This window comes from Micromesistius poutassou (genome assembly GCF_964030765.1).
Source record: "Micromesistius poutassou genome assembly, chromosome: 14".
Classification (NCBI taxonomy): domain Eukaryota; kingdom Metazoa; phylum Chordata; class Actinopteri; order Gadiformes; family Gadidae; genus Micromesistius; species Micromesistius poutassou.
The window spans coordinates 10,341,232-10,355,242 of record NC_140284.1 but is presented as its reverse complement, the minus strand read 5'-3'; the positions used below and the strand labels follow the sequence as shown (position 1 = coordinate 10,355,242).

Sequence of the window (14,011 nt, the reverse complement as noted above, 5' to 3'; positions counted from 1 at the left end):
GGATCAATGGAGGATCGCTCTGCTGTGGGCTCATTCTCATATGTCATTCACGTTAAGACATCAACCTTTCCCTCCCCTTCTCCACCCCCCCCCCCCCCCCCACACACACACACAATGTGTTGCACGCAGGATCCAACTTCAAGTCCATGCTCGTGACAAGGAGTAAAAAAGAGCGAGAGATAAAAAATCGACACACAAACAAAAGTCACACTGTGCACAGCGTCAAACGTCGCGGTTGTGAGTAAATGTGCAGGGCTGAGGAGCTCGGCGCTGCCTCTCTCGTGTCCGGAGGAATACATGCAACGGCGGGGAGTGAACTGCACTGACTCCTGCGTGCGTAATACATGGAGACTGACTCCTGCGTGCGTAATACATGGAGACTGACTCCTGCGTGCGTAATACATGGAGACAGCGCCGCAGGTTCCACATCTGCAACCCCTACCTGTTTGTTTCAACCACCGAAACGTCACCTTGTCTGGATTAATGCTGAAGACTGACGCCTGAGCCCAGTTTCGTTCCTCTGAGTGTCCACATACACGCACACGCACGCAGGGATACGCACACACGCACTCACACACAGCAGTGTCTCCTGAAAGGCTTAATTTGGTTGTTAATTCGCTTCCCTGGACTGCACCTGTCTGGACCCCAGCGTGGACACGGTAAGAGGCGTTATGTGTCTCTGTAGGCTGTAACAGGTTATCTATGGTTAAATGTTAATTTAGTGTCGTTGAAGATGATCTAACAGGTGTTTTAAAAATTAGCATTTAAAAAAATAAAAATCCGGTTACCTCATTGAGAATCCGCGTAAAATGTGTATTTGGGCTTTGGGTCCTGAGATCGGACACAGTTAAGTTATTTGACAAAATCAGATTGAATGGACGTTGCACAGCATCTTTTTCACATGACATTGACCTGATTCACGGTCACCGTTGAAAACAATCCCAATAATCATGCATTTTAATAATGATATGCATCAATTGCAATTAATATATAAAAAAAGTATTTAGTGTGAGAGAAATGGAGGCTGTTTCCATTTATTGTGAATAGGGTTAATCACTGTTTCACATGCCAAAATAATGTCTCATTTAATATTTAAAATATTGTTTTTACTCTGGAATAAAGACCCTGTGTTATTTTGTGTACTATGGGGGGCGCACATAGCCAATAACGGATTTAAATCTGCCTCTCAGGATTAAAATATGAAATGATTAATTAAAATAATCAGGAGGCTATTTTGACTGGCAACTGTGGAAATGTTGTGCTGTTTTTAACGTTCAGTCTGAGCGTTCTGGGCCAAATTGTGGCTGTAATGAATTAAAACTTGTAACACCTCGTTACGCACGTCGCCTGCACGTTGTCTGTGTGCCCTCTGCGCCCACCGAGCCCCCCCGCCGAGAGGGGGGCATCATGGGTGGGTTCATGGGTGTCTGTAAAGAAAAAGTTGAAAATCGATCGTCCCTCCATGATTTCCGATAGAAGAGACCAGGGCTGCTATTCAGCTTGAACAATGTCAGCCATTATAATCAAGTGCCGGCGAAAAGTGAGGACTTTTACATCGTGTTGTCTCAGGAGCTCATGGCGGAGTCTGCTCCCCCCTGCTCGTCCTCCGGCGGAGGAGGAGAACCGGACCCGGACTCGACACATTTACCCCTACCGGGCTCAAGTAGGTCCACCACACATCACACGCTGTTTAGCTGGGGATATTTGCTCTGCGGGCGAAGCCGTTCGTCGTTGAAATGGAGGCGAGAGCGATGCCAGGTGAGATGCCCTCATCCCCCGACGAACCACCGCAGCGCAGCGGACCCCCCGGCAACCCCCCGCGGCGCTGAGGGACGGGTCTGCCGGCTCTGAGCTCTGGCACTCGACACAATCCAGCCCCATAACAGACCCCCATAACAGCCCAACATACCTCCATAACAACCCCTGCCTGGGGTGTGCTGTTGAGATGATCAAATTGTCAATATTTTATTATTCATTATTATTATTAGTTCTATTAGACTATTGTATGTTACATGTAATTTGTAGGCCTATATATCTTTATCTATCTATATATATATAATCGACTGATGTTAGATTTTATCTATCTATATCTATATATCTATATATATATATATATCTATATATCTATATATATATATCTATATCTATATCTATCTATATATATATATATATATATATATATATATATATATATATGTGTGTGTGTGTGTGTGTGTGTGTGTGTGTGTGTGTGTATATATGTGTATAGAAATATTAATATAGGCTAGCCTATATGTATATAACTATAAATATATATAAATACCCTATGTTTATTTTTTTATATGTTTGATTGTGGTATAAGACATTATGTTTCGCATTTCTATAGCTGTTGTGTTATGTTTCGTTGTCATTAGTGACACAGCGTTGGATTCCAGCCTCCTGGATGGGAGAATTAAGTTCCTTTTAATTTGGACTCATTAATGGCGCCTAATGGCTCCACTATGGAGGAGAGGGGGGCTCGAGCCCTCCAGCTAAAGGCTGCTGTGCTTTTACAGTCGCCCATCACTGACTACCTTATTTTGCAAATATTAAATCGAAATGCAGAACTATAAAATAGAATGGATATAGGCCACACACACACACACACACACACACACACACACACACACACACACACACACACACACACACATACACATACACATAGACACACAGACAAAAAAAAAACACACACACACAAAAAATCTAGCCTATATTCATATATATATATATATATATATATATATATATACAAAGAGAGAGAGAGAGAGAGAGAGAGAGAGAGAGAGAGAGAGAGAGAGAGAGAGAGAGAGAGAAAATAAAAAATATTTGATTATTATCATTATTGACTATAATTATCGACAGGGCTTTATAGCAAATCATTCGTTACCATTCGCAGCAGATGCTGTAGGATCTATACTGGACTGTTTTATCTTAGACCAGCCTCATATATTCAATAGGCCTCCTTCAACCTCCATTTCTTCAAACGCCTATATTTTACTTGTCTTTCTATTTAAAACCGGCCGATACGGGTTGTTAAATGGAAAAAAAGACTCAAGCAGGCCCGGGTTAAAGTGCCTCCGATGGGCTGTGAAGGAGGGTAATGATGTAGGTAATGATCAAAAGCAAGCCGGGGTTAAATGAGGATGTGGGGGGTGGAGGTTGCCTCCCCCACACACGCCCAAATCCCTCCGTCCCTCCATCCCACGTCCCTCCATCACTCCACCCATCCGTCCCCGGTCCTTCCATATAACTCCCCATCCTCCGTCCCTTCGTCCCTCCCTCGCTCCACCCCTCCATTCCCCCCCCCCCCCCCGGCTAAACGCCCTGTACCCCCCCCCCCCCCCCCGGCTGGGAGCCCTTGATAAGGCGGAGGTCTACTATCTGCCGGGACAGGCCGACTGATGCGTGCGTTTTAACCAGCATCTTTACCACCCAATTAGATCTGCGGAGCGAGGAATAAATCACACGGCAGATAAATGCTAAATCTTTACAAAGGGTAGTCACCATAAAGCACACAGGACTGTAAGAAGATACCGGGTCCAACGATAAATAGGTTGACTAAGGATATGATGTACTATTAATACATTTTTTTAAATCATTTTCTTATGTATTTATTTTTTATTTTCAATTTGTTTTATAGCGTCTCCAATGTATATTTTTTAGAATATGCTTTTGGCTGTTTTTACAAGAATATTTGATGTGGTTTCTCATCATAATTATTTAAGGTTACGACGCGTGGTACGGAGTTGCCCATGGATGCACCAGAAAATTGGGCATAAAGATATGTGGTAAGATTCCTTTTTAAAACGTTAATTTCACACCATTATTTGACCTGCTGGAGTAAAAGCTGCCCATTGCCTCGTCAGAGATAAAGACCCAGGACAACACAACGTTGTATGCTTTATAGGCCATGCGATCTTCGTAATAAAGAGCAGGCCTCAAGCCTCTCGCTGATTGGCCCTAGATGGGTAAAAGGCTTGTATGGTTATAAAAAAAAACTAAACGAAGAGTGTACCGTGGACCTACCTTTATTAAAAACATTTTTTAAATGATGATGTATGAATGGGGATATTTGCTTTGGCACGCTCTGATGGTCCTCTGGGATTGGCTGGCGTGTGGAGGGTCAACCAAAGCCTCCAGGCTACAGTAGTCCTACTGGGTCCCTTGTCACTGACACCACCAACGATTTTTAAGCTTTTTGATTAACTAGATTGCCTCACATTGCTTTGCAAACAGCCAACACAAAAAAATCCCAAATCCCACCGAGTCTACCTTGGCTGGGATTCAATTATATTTCTGCTTATTGGCACATCCAATGAATACAAATTGTTGCCTCAGTAGAATAAAAGAAAAATAAAATCTCAATCTCAATCAATTCCTAGGGTGACATGCTCATAGTGCTTACAGTGATAAAGGACTGGTTCTTCCTACTCCTATAGGTGGAGCTCCGTTACACCACCTCCAGCATTGCCATTCACAAAAAGCCTCTCCCCTTTATTAACTCCACTCCTTGGCGTGTGCTGTGGGTCCGGGAGGTCTGACAAAAGGAAATCTCCATTTTCTAATTAGCAGCGCGTTGTTTGGTCACGGTTATGGTTCTGTCCTGATGTCATTGGGCTCAGCCTCCCTCCAGCTCTTCGCCTATAAATTGAATCCTCAGGCTGCACAGTAGGCTACCCCCCTCTCGGACCTGGGATCAGCAGAGCAGTAGAGCAGCCAAGAAGAGTGCTGGTAAAATGTTTGGAAATGTCCCACACCCACCTGCGTCCCCGTCCTGTGATCATTTAGGGTTTTTGCAGAAGAACAACAACCTGGACGACAAGGGCCGGATCGTGAGTTCTTTCCAGGACCGCTCCTCCAAGAACCAGCGGTCGTGCGACAACAGTGCGAGGGATGGCCGCTTCAGACGCTCCGAGACAGACTTCTCCAACCTGTTCGCCAGAGGTAGGAAAACACGGGGGAAAAACAAATAAATAAATATATATAATGAATATATATATATTTTTTATAATCCTAAGAATGTGCCTAAATATGTATTAGGCCTAATGTAAAAAAAAAAAAGGTAAAAGTTGTAGGCCTATTTATAAATGAATAAGTTGCTGTGTTGTGCCGCTCGTTATTTCTGAATGAGAATTTTGACAGCCAGAGATTTTATCTGTTTAACCAAATAATACATTTTTGTGTTAAGTGTATTTTCTGTTTAGCCATTATTGTGTGTTTGATATTTTATTAATGTTACACTATATACTGTATATATAGGCCTATATAGCCTACGTATTCATATTCTAATTATGTTTCCCAGAGCTAAGTTAATGATTGGTTGTAAACTAGAATAAGGCCTGAACTAAAATACTGATAATAATTTGATTATATTAAAAATAAAATAAAAATAAAATAAAAACACTTATCAGTTATCATGTGATAATGTCCTGCCTTCATAAGTAAATACAAATCTGTCAACATGAGCAATGGTGAAGGCCCCATGATGAAGACTCAACAACACAGAGTATTCCTAACTATACTTATGTATAACATGTTACAGATCTGCTACCGGCAAAGAACGGCGAGGAGCAGACCATGCAGTTCCTGTTTGAGATTGTGGACATCCTGACCACGTACGTCAGGAAGACCTTCGACCGCTCCACCAAGGTGCTGGACTTCCACCACCCCCACCAGCTCCTGGAGGGCATGGAGGGCTTCAACCTGGAGCTGTCGGACCAGCCCGAGTCCCTGGAGCAGATCCTAGTGGACTGCCGGGACACCCTGAAGTACGGGGTCCGGACGGGTGAGAACGGGACCCCATTGTGGGTTCATTGTTATCAGCAACAGTGACTATTGATTAGTATTGATGATCTGGTGCACGATTCCTCAAATCTCCTGTTGTTCCATGTTGTGGTGTTCAGAATCAGAATCAGAATCAGAGTTACTTTTATTACATCTCATTGTACAAGTACACAAGTGTAAACTTCTTAGGCTTGGGTCCTCAACAGTCACATAGCAGCAACAATACAAGATAAAGTAAACAAGATTAGTAAATCCCATGTGTTCGTATCCCATGTGAAGGTCACCCCCGGTTCTTCAACCAGCTCTCCACTGGCCTGGACATCATTGGCCTGGCCGGGGAGTGGCTCACATCCACCGCCAACACCAACATGTGAGTGCAACACAAACAAGCATGCGTGTCTTTTCTTTTAAGGGGTGATATTATATGACCAGGTGTGAGTGTGATGTCATTGCAAGCCGTTTGAAAATCTGCCTTTTCCTGGCATCACAAGTTGTAGTGTCCACCTATAGATGTACGCTAGATGGATATAGTCCACCAGCCTACCCAGTGGACCGGAGCAAATGTTGCTTGTGCATGGATAATCACACTCACACCTGGTGGCATAATATCATCCCTTTAATAAAAATAATTTATAAACAAGATCCCGATCCCAGTCACAGAATGAGATGCAAACGGGCATAACTTGGACAGAATGAGGGAAACAGGAGTCAGGAGACACGTCAGCACCACGGTGATGGTGTTGACGTGGTGGCAGACACACCACGGCCTCCCACCACGAGGCTGGATTATACCAGCCTGCAGGCAATCCAGATTGCATATTGATCAGCGCTCAGAGAGAACACAGTGTCTTGTTTTATGTAACACTTGTTTCAAAGCGCGGTGACAATAGCCCGAGCACAGACGCAGCCTCTCCTGGGGTTAATGGTACCCAAAGAGAATTACCATTAAGGCAATTCCCTCGGGGCTCCACCTCTCAGATAGAAACAGAGGCTTGGGTGGAGAAAGGAAGCGTAACGTAAAATAAAGAAATATGCAGTTAAATGGAAGCCTGCAATACAACCTTCTACATACAGTACAAAGGAGGCCTGGCCGTGTTTAATGAATTGTAACAGTAATTTTACTCAGATGGGATGAAGATAGGTAACCAATAATTAAAAAGAAACATAAATTCTCCCTAACACAAATTAGTAACAAAATAATGCAGTCTCAATTCTAAGGTTAATGGTGTTCATATTTATCAGTAATTGTCATGGAGAAATTAATCGTTGAGGTAGCTAATAATAATTAAATGATGCAGCCTAAATTCTGAAAGATAATGATTTCCCCCATAGAGATCTTCACTTTTATTTGTCACAAACGTTTCGTGGCGATTTATTTATGAAATATTGCGTCTAGGACAAATGAGACTTCTAAATGCAATAAAGCACTACTATTTGTTGAAAATGTACCTATTTAATGTATGTATACACCAGTCTGCTCTCTGGCAGAGCGAGCCCCGAACACACAGTCTTTCAATACAGTTTCACCCCCTCTTCGTAATGCAAACCTCTTTCCATCAACAGTGTTTTCATCTCCCTTTTGGGAGACAAACAGGGAGCCAGACAACTCTAGTTAACAAATGTTGATGAGCTAGTTAGCACAACCCGAAAAAGCTAAGTCAAAACATTCAAAAGTAAACAACATATGGATTTTTCCACTGACAACATCAGTGGAATGGCCTGCAGCTATTAAAGCCCAGCTCATGGGCACTGATGCCTCAGCATCTTCCACCAGGAAAAGCTGTATGTGGTTCCTCAGAACCGACACCATATCATCACTTTTCACTTTCCTGCAAAACTTTCTCGACTTCCTTCGTCTCCACGGCTGAGGATGAAGCACCTGAGCACACCATTAAATCAAACACCACAACACACTCTGTCCTCAAAGCTGCTTTCACCTGCTTCAGCAGCTTTTAAAGGGCTGTTTTGAAACCCTTACATGGTGTTCCAAAAGTGCTTGGTTGTGGTATTATTAGTAGTAACATGGATCACTAATAGCTTCAACGCTAATCAATCAAAGCTTTGTTTTGTCAATAGCTGTATTTGGTGGGGCTTTCCTGGTGGTTGCCGGAATACATTGGTTGCTGTTCAGTCTTTGGTTCTCAGTGAAACATACGATTAACCTTTCCCGAACTTCTTCTATTTAAACCTTTGATCCAAGCCTGTCTATTATAGGTTGCGCCATCATGAGATGGATTGCACAAATAGGCTGAATAATCATCTAAACAATATTGGGCACACTTGTGCAGTGGCTAGAATATTAGGTGACCAGTGGAAAGGTACTAGGTTCGATTCCCAATGGATGCTGTCTACCTGGAGCAAGATGTCCTACCTCTACCTGCTCATTAAGGACATGATTCGGAAATCACTGTTAGTCTCTTTGGACAAAGGCAGCTGAAAAATAACCAAAGATGAAAACTATAACGTAAGATGGGGTATTTTAGCCAACACCCTCATTAATGACTTCAACCTGAAGGTGGGGGCTTGCTATTTTTTTTGCAATTAACTTTAATTGATTGTTCTATCAACAGAAATTAACCCTGGCAGTGACTGATAGGCTGAAAAACATAAGCATGGTGTGCACAAAATAAATCATCTGTCATCTGTCAACGACTGGAATGGAAAGAAGTAAGCGTGAACTAGTGCTTTACTGAAAATGCAAGGCTGACATTGTGTGTGCCAAGTAAGAAAATTGAAAATGTAAGAGGCTTAAAATTAAAATAGGAGATCATTTGAGGGAGCTATGCTATATTCAATCCAAGACGAAAGCAGAACGTGTTTGTGTGTTTGTATTATTGTATTCTTTAATTTCATGCCTTAATGCATTGATGGATACACATTTGGCTACTTGAATCATTTTCTATAAAACAGCTTTCATCAAAAAAGTTCCCTAATTTTTTGATGACTTCCATAAACTGCATGTGTTTGAGCAACTTTAAAGTGTGTATATGAATACATCTCCTTGCACCTGGGAGGACATATTGCATTTATTAATCACCAATCTGCGTGAAACACAATTCCACAATTTGCACCTGTACCCCAGCAAAATTGTATCACACAGATTCATGCTTTGTCTCCAATTGGATCTCCAGGTTTACCTATGAGATAGCACCGGTTTTCGTCCTGATGGAGCAGCTGACTCTGAAGAAGATGAGGGAGATTGTTGGCTGGCCCGAGGGAGAGGGAGACGGTATTTTCTCTCCAGGTGAGTGATCTCGCACACAGATCTTCCTAGATCATGTGAGCTTCTGCAACATTTAGATAATCTCTTTGTTTGTGTTCCACCAATGCTACGATGCTAGACTTTAAATGTCCCTGCCGATGTCTGCAGGCGGTGCTATATCCAACATGTACAGCGTGATGATCGCCAGATACAAGTTCTTCCCCGAGGTCAAGACCAAAGGCATGGCTGCCGCCCCCAGGCTGGTCCTCTTCACCTCCGAACACGTGAGGAGAACAAGGCCTGTATTGGCATGGTTACTGTAACCCTGGTGTTAGGATGTTCTGAGATGACGATGCACCGAAAGGGCAGAGGGGAACCGAATAAAAAGACACACTCTAACACAAACTAACACAATAACTACAGGGCAGGATGGCGTGGCTAGGGCAGGGTAGTGTAGTGGTTAGGGTGTTCGAATCCCAGCCGCAAAGCACTGGGTTTGATCCCCGAAGTCCGAGCCTAACCTGTGTTGCTTCCTGAGCTGGTAGCTGAATCCAGCGGATGCCTTTTGCCGACTTAAAGTGGAAGTCCCAAACTAAGTTACCCTAAGTGTCTGCTAAACGTAAGTGCTGACTCAGCCCCAGCCCGCAGTCTGGTCCGTGCAGCAGAGACTACCGGGCCTCAGTCACGGATGGAATACACTTAACACCCTCTTCGTTTTGACATTCATGCTAATTCGGCCATTCCAGCTCTGTATATATTCTGTCTTATTTATGTGGGTCTAAGTGGGCCCTAGAGGCGGAGGGGCAGGCACTACTGGGCCCTGGCTAAACACAGTGTGAGGAACGCTGGGCTAAACGACGGTGACTAAACACTGCACACTAAGTGTCTCTAACCGCCCCCCTCCCCCCCCACCCCCAGAGCCACTACTCCATCAAGAAGGCGAGCGCGGCCCTGGGCTTCGGGACGGAGAACCTTATCCTGCTCAAGACAGACGAGAGGTAGCATGCAAGTCACATGCAGGCCGGCTGCGTATGATTGGTTGAAGTGTATCTCGATGTAGCCTCACGCACGTCACATATCGTTTAATTTTGTTCCACAGAGGGAGAGTCATCCCCGCAGATCTGGAAGCCAAAGTCATCGATGCAAAGCAGAAGGTAATTATGGTTTCGAAAACATTGGGCTCTCAGTTATGGAAAGATGTAGACTAAACCATAATGTACACATACCAGAGAGGATGATGAGGATGAGGAAGAGGATGAGGATGAGGATGAGGTTGAGGATGATGATGACAATGATAACGATAATGATGAAAATGATAAGGATTAAGATAATGATGGAGCCGATGATGGGGATGACGATGCAGCAGGACCAACCCTCAGCTGAGCTGAAACCTCAGTGTTTTCCCCTCACTGTGGACGGAGTTCCAGAAAAACAGAAAGGTCCGGCCTGAGGTTAATGGTTCTGTCTGGGTAGATGTGTGATCCATGCAGCTCCTAAAGCCCCTCACTGGACCCTGAAGCGGTGCACCAACTGGGGAGGGAATTGGCATGCAGCTGGGAGGGCGTTTCCAAAGTAGAGAGTCGAGCAGTGGTTCTCAAACTTTTTCTACTAGTGTACATTTTTTCAGATTTACATTTCAACCACCATTTTCTCGATTTTCTATTGTCCAGCTTTCAGAATAGAAAAAAAGAAAAAAAAAACCCAAGGGGTATACAGACCTCCATTTGAGAACCACTGGAGTAGAGAATATAAAATGTGTGTATATGAGGAAAGGGAGAATCATGATCCCTGGATCTGGAACATGTTAAATGGTGAGTAACGGGCTCCCCGATGTTGTTCTTCTGCAGGGCTACGTCCCGATGTTTGTGAACGCCACCGGCGGCTCCACCGTCTATGGCGCCTTCGACCCCATCAACGAGATCGCAGACATCTGTGAGAAGTACAACATGTGGCTGCACGTGGATGTGAGGAAACACACCGCCTTGACACCAATACCATAAAACATCAAGGAGAGGTTTACGCTATGGTACACTGTAGGCTAGGGGCTGCAGATAAACAGATGATATCTCATGATGTGATGAGTGCCTGCTGCAGCCAAATCACTGACAAATCACGTGTGTTAAAAGCGACAAGGGAATTATCAATAACATTTTACATTTCAAAACTTTTTTTCAGATAAAATCTAATCAAACACATCAAACTTACAGATTATACACATTGATAGAATGATGACATTTTATTTATTAATTCATAAAATTAAATACGATGTCACGATATTAATCGTGATTGTAACATTACTCATGTTATAACTGTTGTTTATCATTGTTTGTTGGTGTTTATTGTTGGTTATTGTATACAGGGTGCGTGGGGAGGAGGGCTGCTGATGTCCAGGAAACACAGACACAAGCTGAGTGGGATTGAGCGGTACGTTCCTGAATGTGTCTGTGAATACTCAGCTATTCACAAGTAACCTGAGTATGGCTGCTCACTGGGCTGGTCAATCCTAACCTAGACAGCTCATTCCGGCCATCACTCTGCTAAGGCATGTTGTATGGCGATACCTCTGGGATGCGACTATAGATGCACCATTATATATATATTTTTAATCTATTCACCATGTCTTAGTGGTTCATTTAGCTACTCAGAGCTCTGCCCAGTTAATTTCAAACCGGTCATGCAGCACTTCTAGCTTTTTGGTACTTTAGAGTTTAGTAGTTCTTAATTGTGTTTTGGTTGTTCTCAGACTCAGTTGTAAGTGGCTTTGGATAAAAGCATGTTGTAGAATCTAACTGAATGAATGTACGTATAACGCAGTATATAACGTGATGCTACCCAGCTGTCTCACTGTAGTATAGTATAGTATAGCTGTCTTACTGTGTCTCCACGTCTCCGTAGAGCAAACTCTGTCACCTGGAACCCTCATAAAATGATGGGAGTCCCACTGCAGTGCTCTGCCATCCTGGTCAGGGAGAGGGTAGGCACACACATGCACTCACACACACACACACACACACACACACACACACACACACACACACACACACACACACACACACACACACACACACATGCACACACACATACACACATGCACATACACACACACACACACACAAACCAATGATGACGTATATGCAAAGCATGCAGGTGAATACATACATTCATGCTCCATATCGTCTCTGGTGCATTAACTCTGTCTCCCGCCAACTTCCTGTATTTCTATGATTGCAGGGCGTATTACAAGGCTGCAACTCCATGTGTGCCGGCTACCTGTTCCAGCCGGACAAACAGTACGACATCAGCTACGACACAGGCGACAAGGCCATCCAGTGTGGACGCCATGTTGACATCTTCAAGTTCTGGCTTATGTGGAAGGCAAAGGTATCTGTCGTTCTGGTAGTTTAATATTTGTTGGTAGATGATGATGATGATGATGTGTTTTTGTCGTGTATTAGAGTTTAGTTTGTTGAAGATGTGGCCATATTTACTTATTTATTTTGTAAGAGAGAGAACATCGATAACCTTATTGATTAATATTTAAAAATATTAATTAAATTGATCTCTCTCTCTCTCTCTCTCTCTCTCTCTCTCTCTCTCTCTCTCTCTCTCTCTCTCTCTCTCTCTCTCTCTCTCTCTCTCTCTCTCTCTCTCTCAAAGGGAACAGTAGGGTTTGAGCAGCATATCGACCGGTGCCTGGACCTGTCCGCGTATCTCTACAATAAGATCAAGAACCGAGAGGGCTACCAGATGGTGTTCGAAGGAGAGGTACTTCTAAAGATACTCTTTCCCTCCTCGTTTCAGCAGATACATAACGTCCTCCAATTAAAACCCTTTAAAATGGGTCAGAGTGGCTAATTTCTCTGATGAATAAAAACCCTGAGAACTCATTAACGGAGCTTCAGTGAAGCTGTGGCCTCGGAAATGAATTGTTGACCCAGCATAACCGTCCTGTTACGCTACAGTTTGGATAACATACACTGATAACATCCCATTGGATAAGCACTTCATTTAATAAAACAAGCTACAACTTAAAGCCATAATGTTTTCATAATGGTCCTCATCAAAACTTTGATTTAACGTGAACCCACCGAATCGTAGCCTCCTAATGTCCGACGCCTGATGCACATTTTTAGCCAATTACCAAAAACGATTTCAGAAGTGTGTATTGATTCAGTGATCCTGTCCACTCTTTCTTATGGCCTCTTCATCTGTTTCTCTATCAGCCCCAGCACACCAACGTGTGCTTCTGGTACCTTCCGCTGAGCCTGCGGGCCATGCCCGACGGCCAGGAGAGGCGAGAGCGGCTGCACAAGGTAACAACCCTTGACCTCCGTGTCATCCCCTCCCCCCGCTCCAACCTATGAGCCTTCCCTTACGGTCGGTGTTGGATATTATTATGCTCATGGGAGCAGGGTAATGTAGGGACACCAAGCAGAAATGTACTAGGTTTCGATCCCCAATCATTTCCATGATGCTGTGGACCGATAAGTTATCATTATGGGTGTGTTGGACCAATGAGGGGACAGTAGGGGTATGTTAGATCAATGAGTGATCAGTGTTGGTCTATTAGACCAATGAGTGATTCGCATGGGTGTGTTGGACCAATGAGTGATCAGTATGGGTCTGATAGACCAATCAGTGATCAGGATCGGTCTGTTCGACCAATCAATGATCAGTATGGGTCTGATAGACCAATCAGTGATCAGTATGGGTCTGTTAGACCAATGAGTGATCAGTGTGGGTCTGTTAGACCAATCAGTGATCAGTGTGGGTCTGTTAGACCAATCAGTGATCAGTGTGGGTATGTCATTGCTCTGGAGCGCAGGTGGCTCCTAAGATCAAGGCGTTGATGATGGAGTGTGGAACCACCATGGTGGGCTACCAGCCACAAGGGGAGAAGGTCAACTTCTTCCGCATGGTGATCTCCAACCCGGCCGCCACGCGCTCCGACATCGACTTCCTGATCGACGAGATCGAGCGACTGGGCCACGACTTGTAAGAGAG

The 14,011-nt window shown here is 43.9% G+C and overlaps 1 protein-coding gene across 1 annotated transcript; it reads left to right on the top strand.

Moving 5' to 3' along the window:
* Positions 1-1,575: 1,575 nt before the first annotated feature.
* On the top strand, positions 1,576-14,006 carry LOC311358166 (glutamate decarboxylase 1-like; the record flags this gene model as incomplete). The annotated part of the gene is made up of 16 exons (XM_084478173.1): positions 1,576-1,663; positions 3,747-3,809; positions 4,810-4,965; positions 5,564-5,806; positions 6,085-6,175; positions 8,937-9,049; positions 9,176-9,291; positions 9,926-10,005; positions 10,107-10,161; positions 10,855-10,971; positions 11,367-11,431; positions 11,903-11,981; positions 12,239-12,388; positions 12,665-12,772; positions 13,231-13,320; positions 13,833-14,006. 16 exons carry the CDS (start codon positions 1,576-1,578, stop codon positions 14,004-14,006), a joined length of 1,788 nt encoding a protein of 595 aa, XP_084334299.1.
* Between the last annotated feature and the right edge of the window lie 5 nt (positions 14,007-14,011).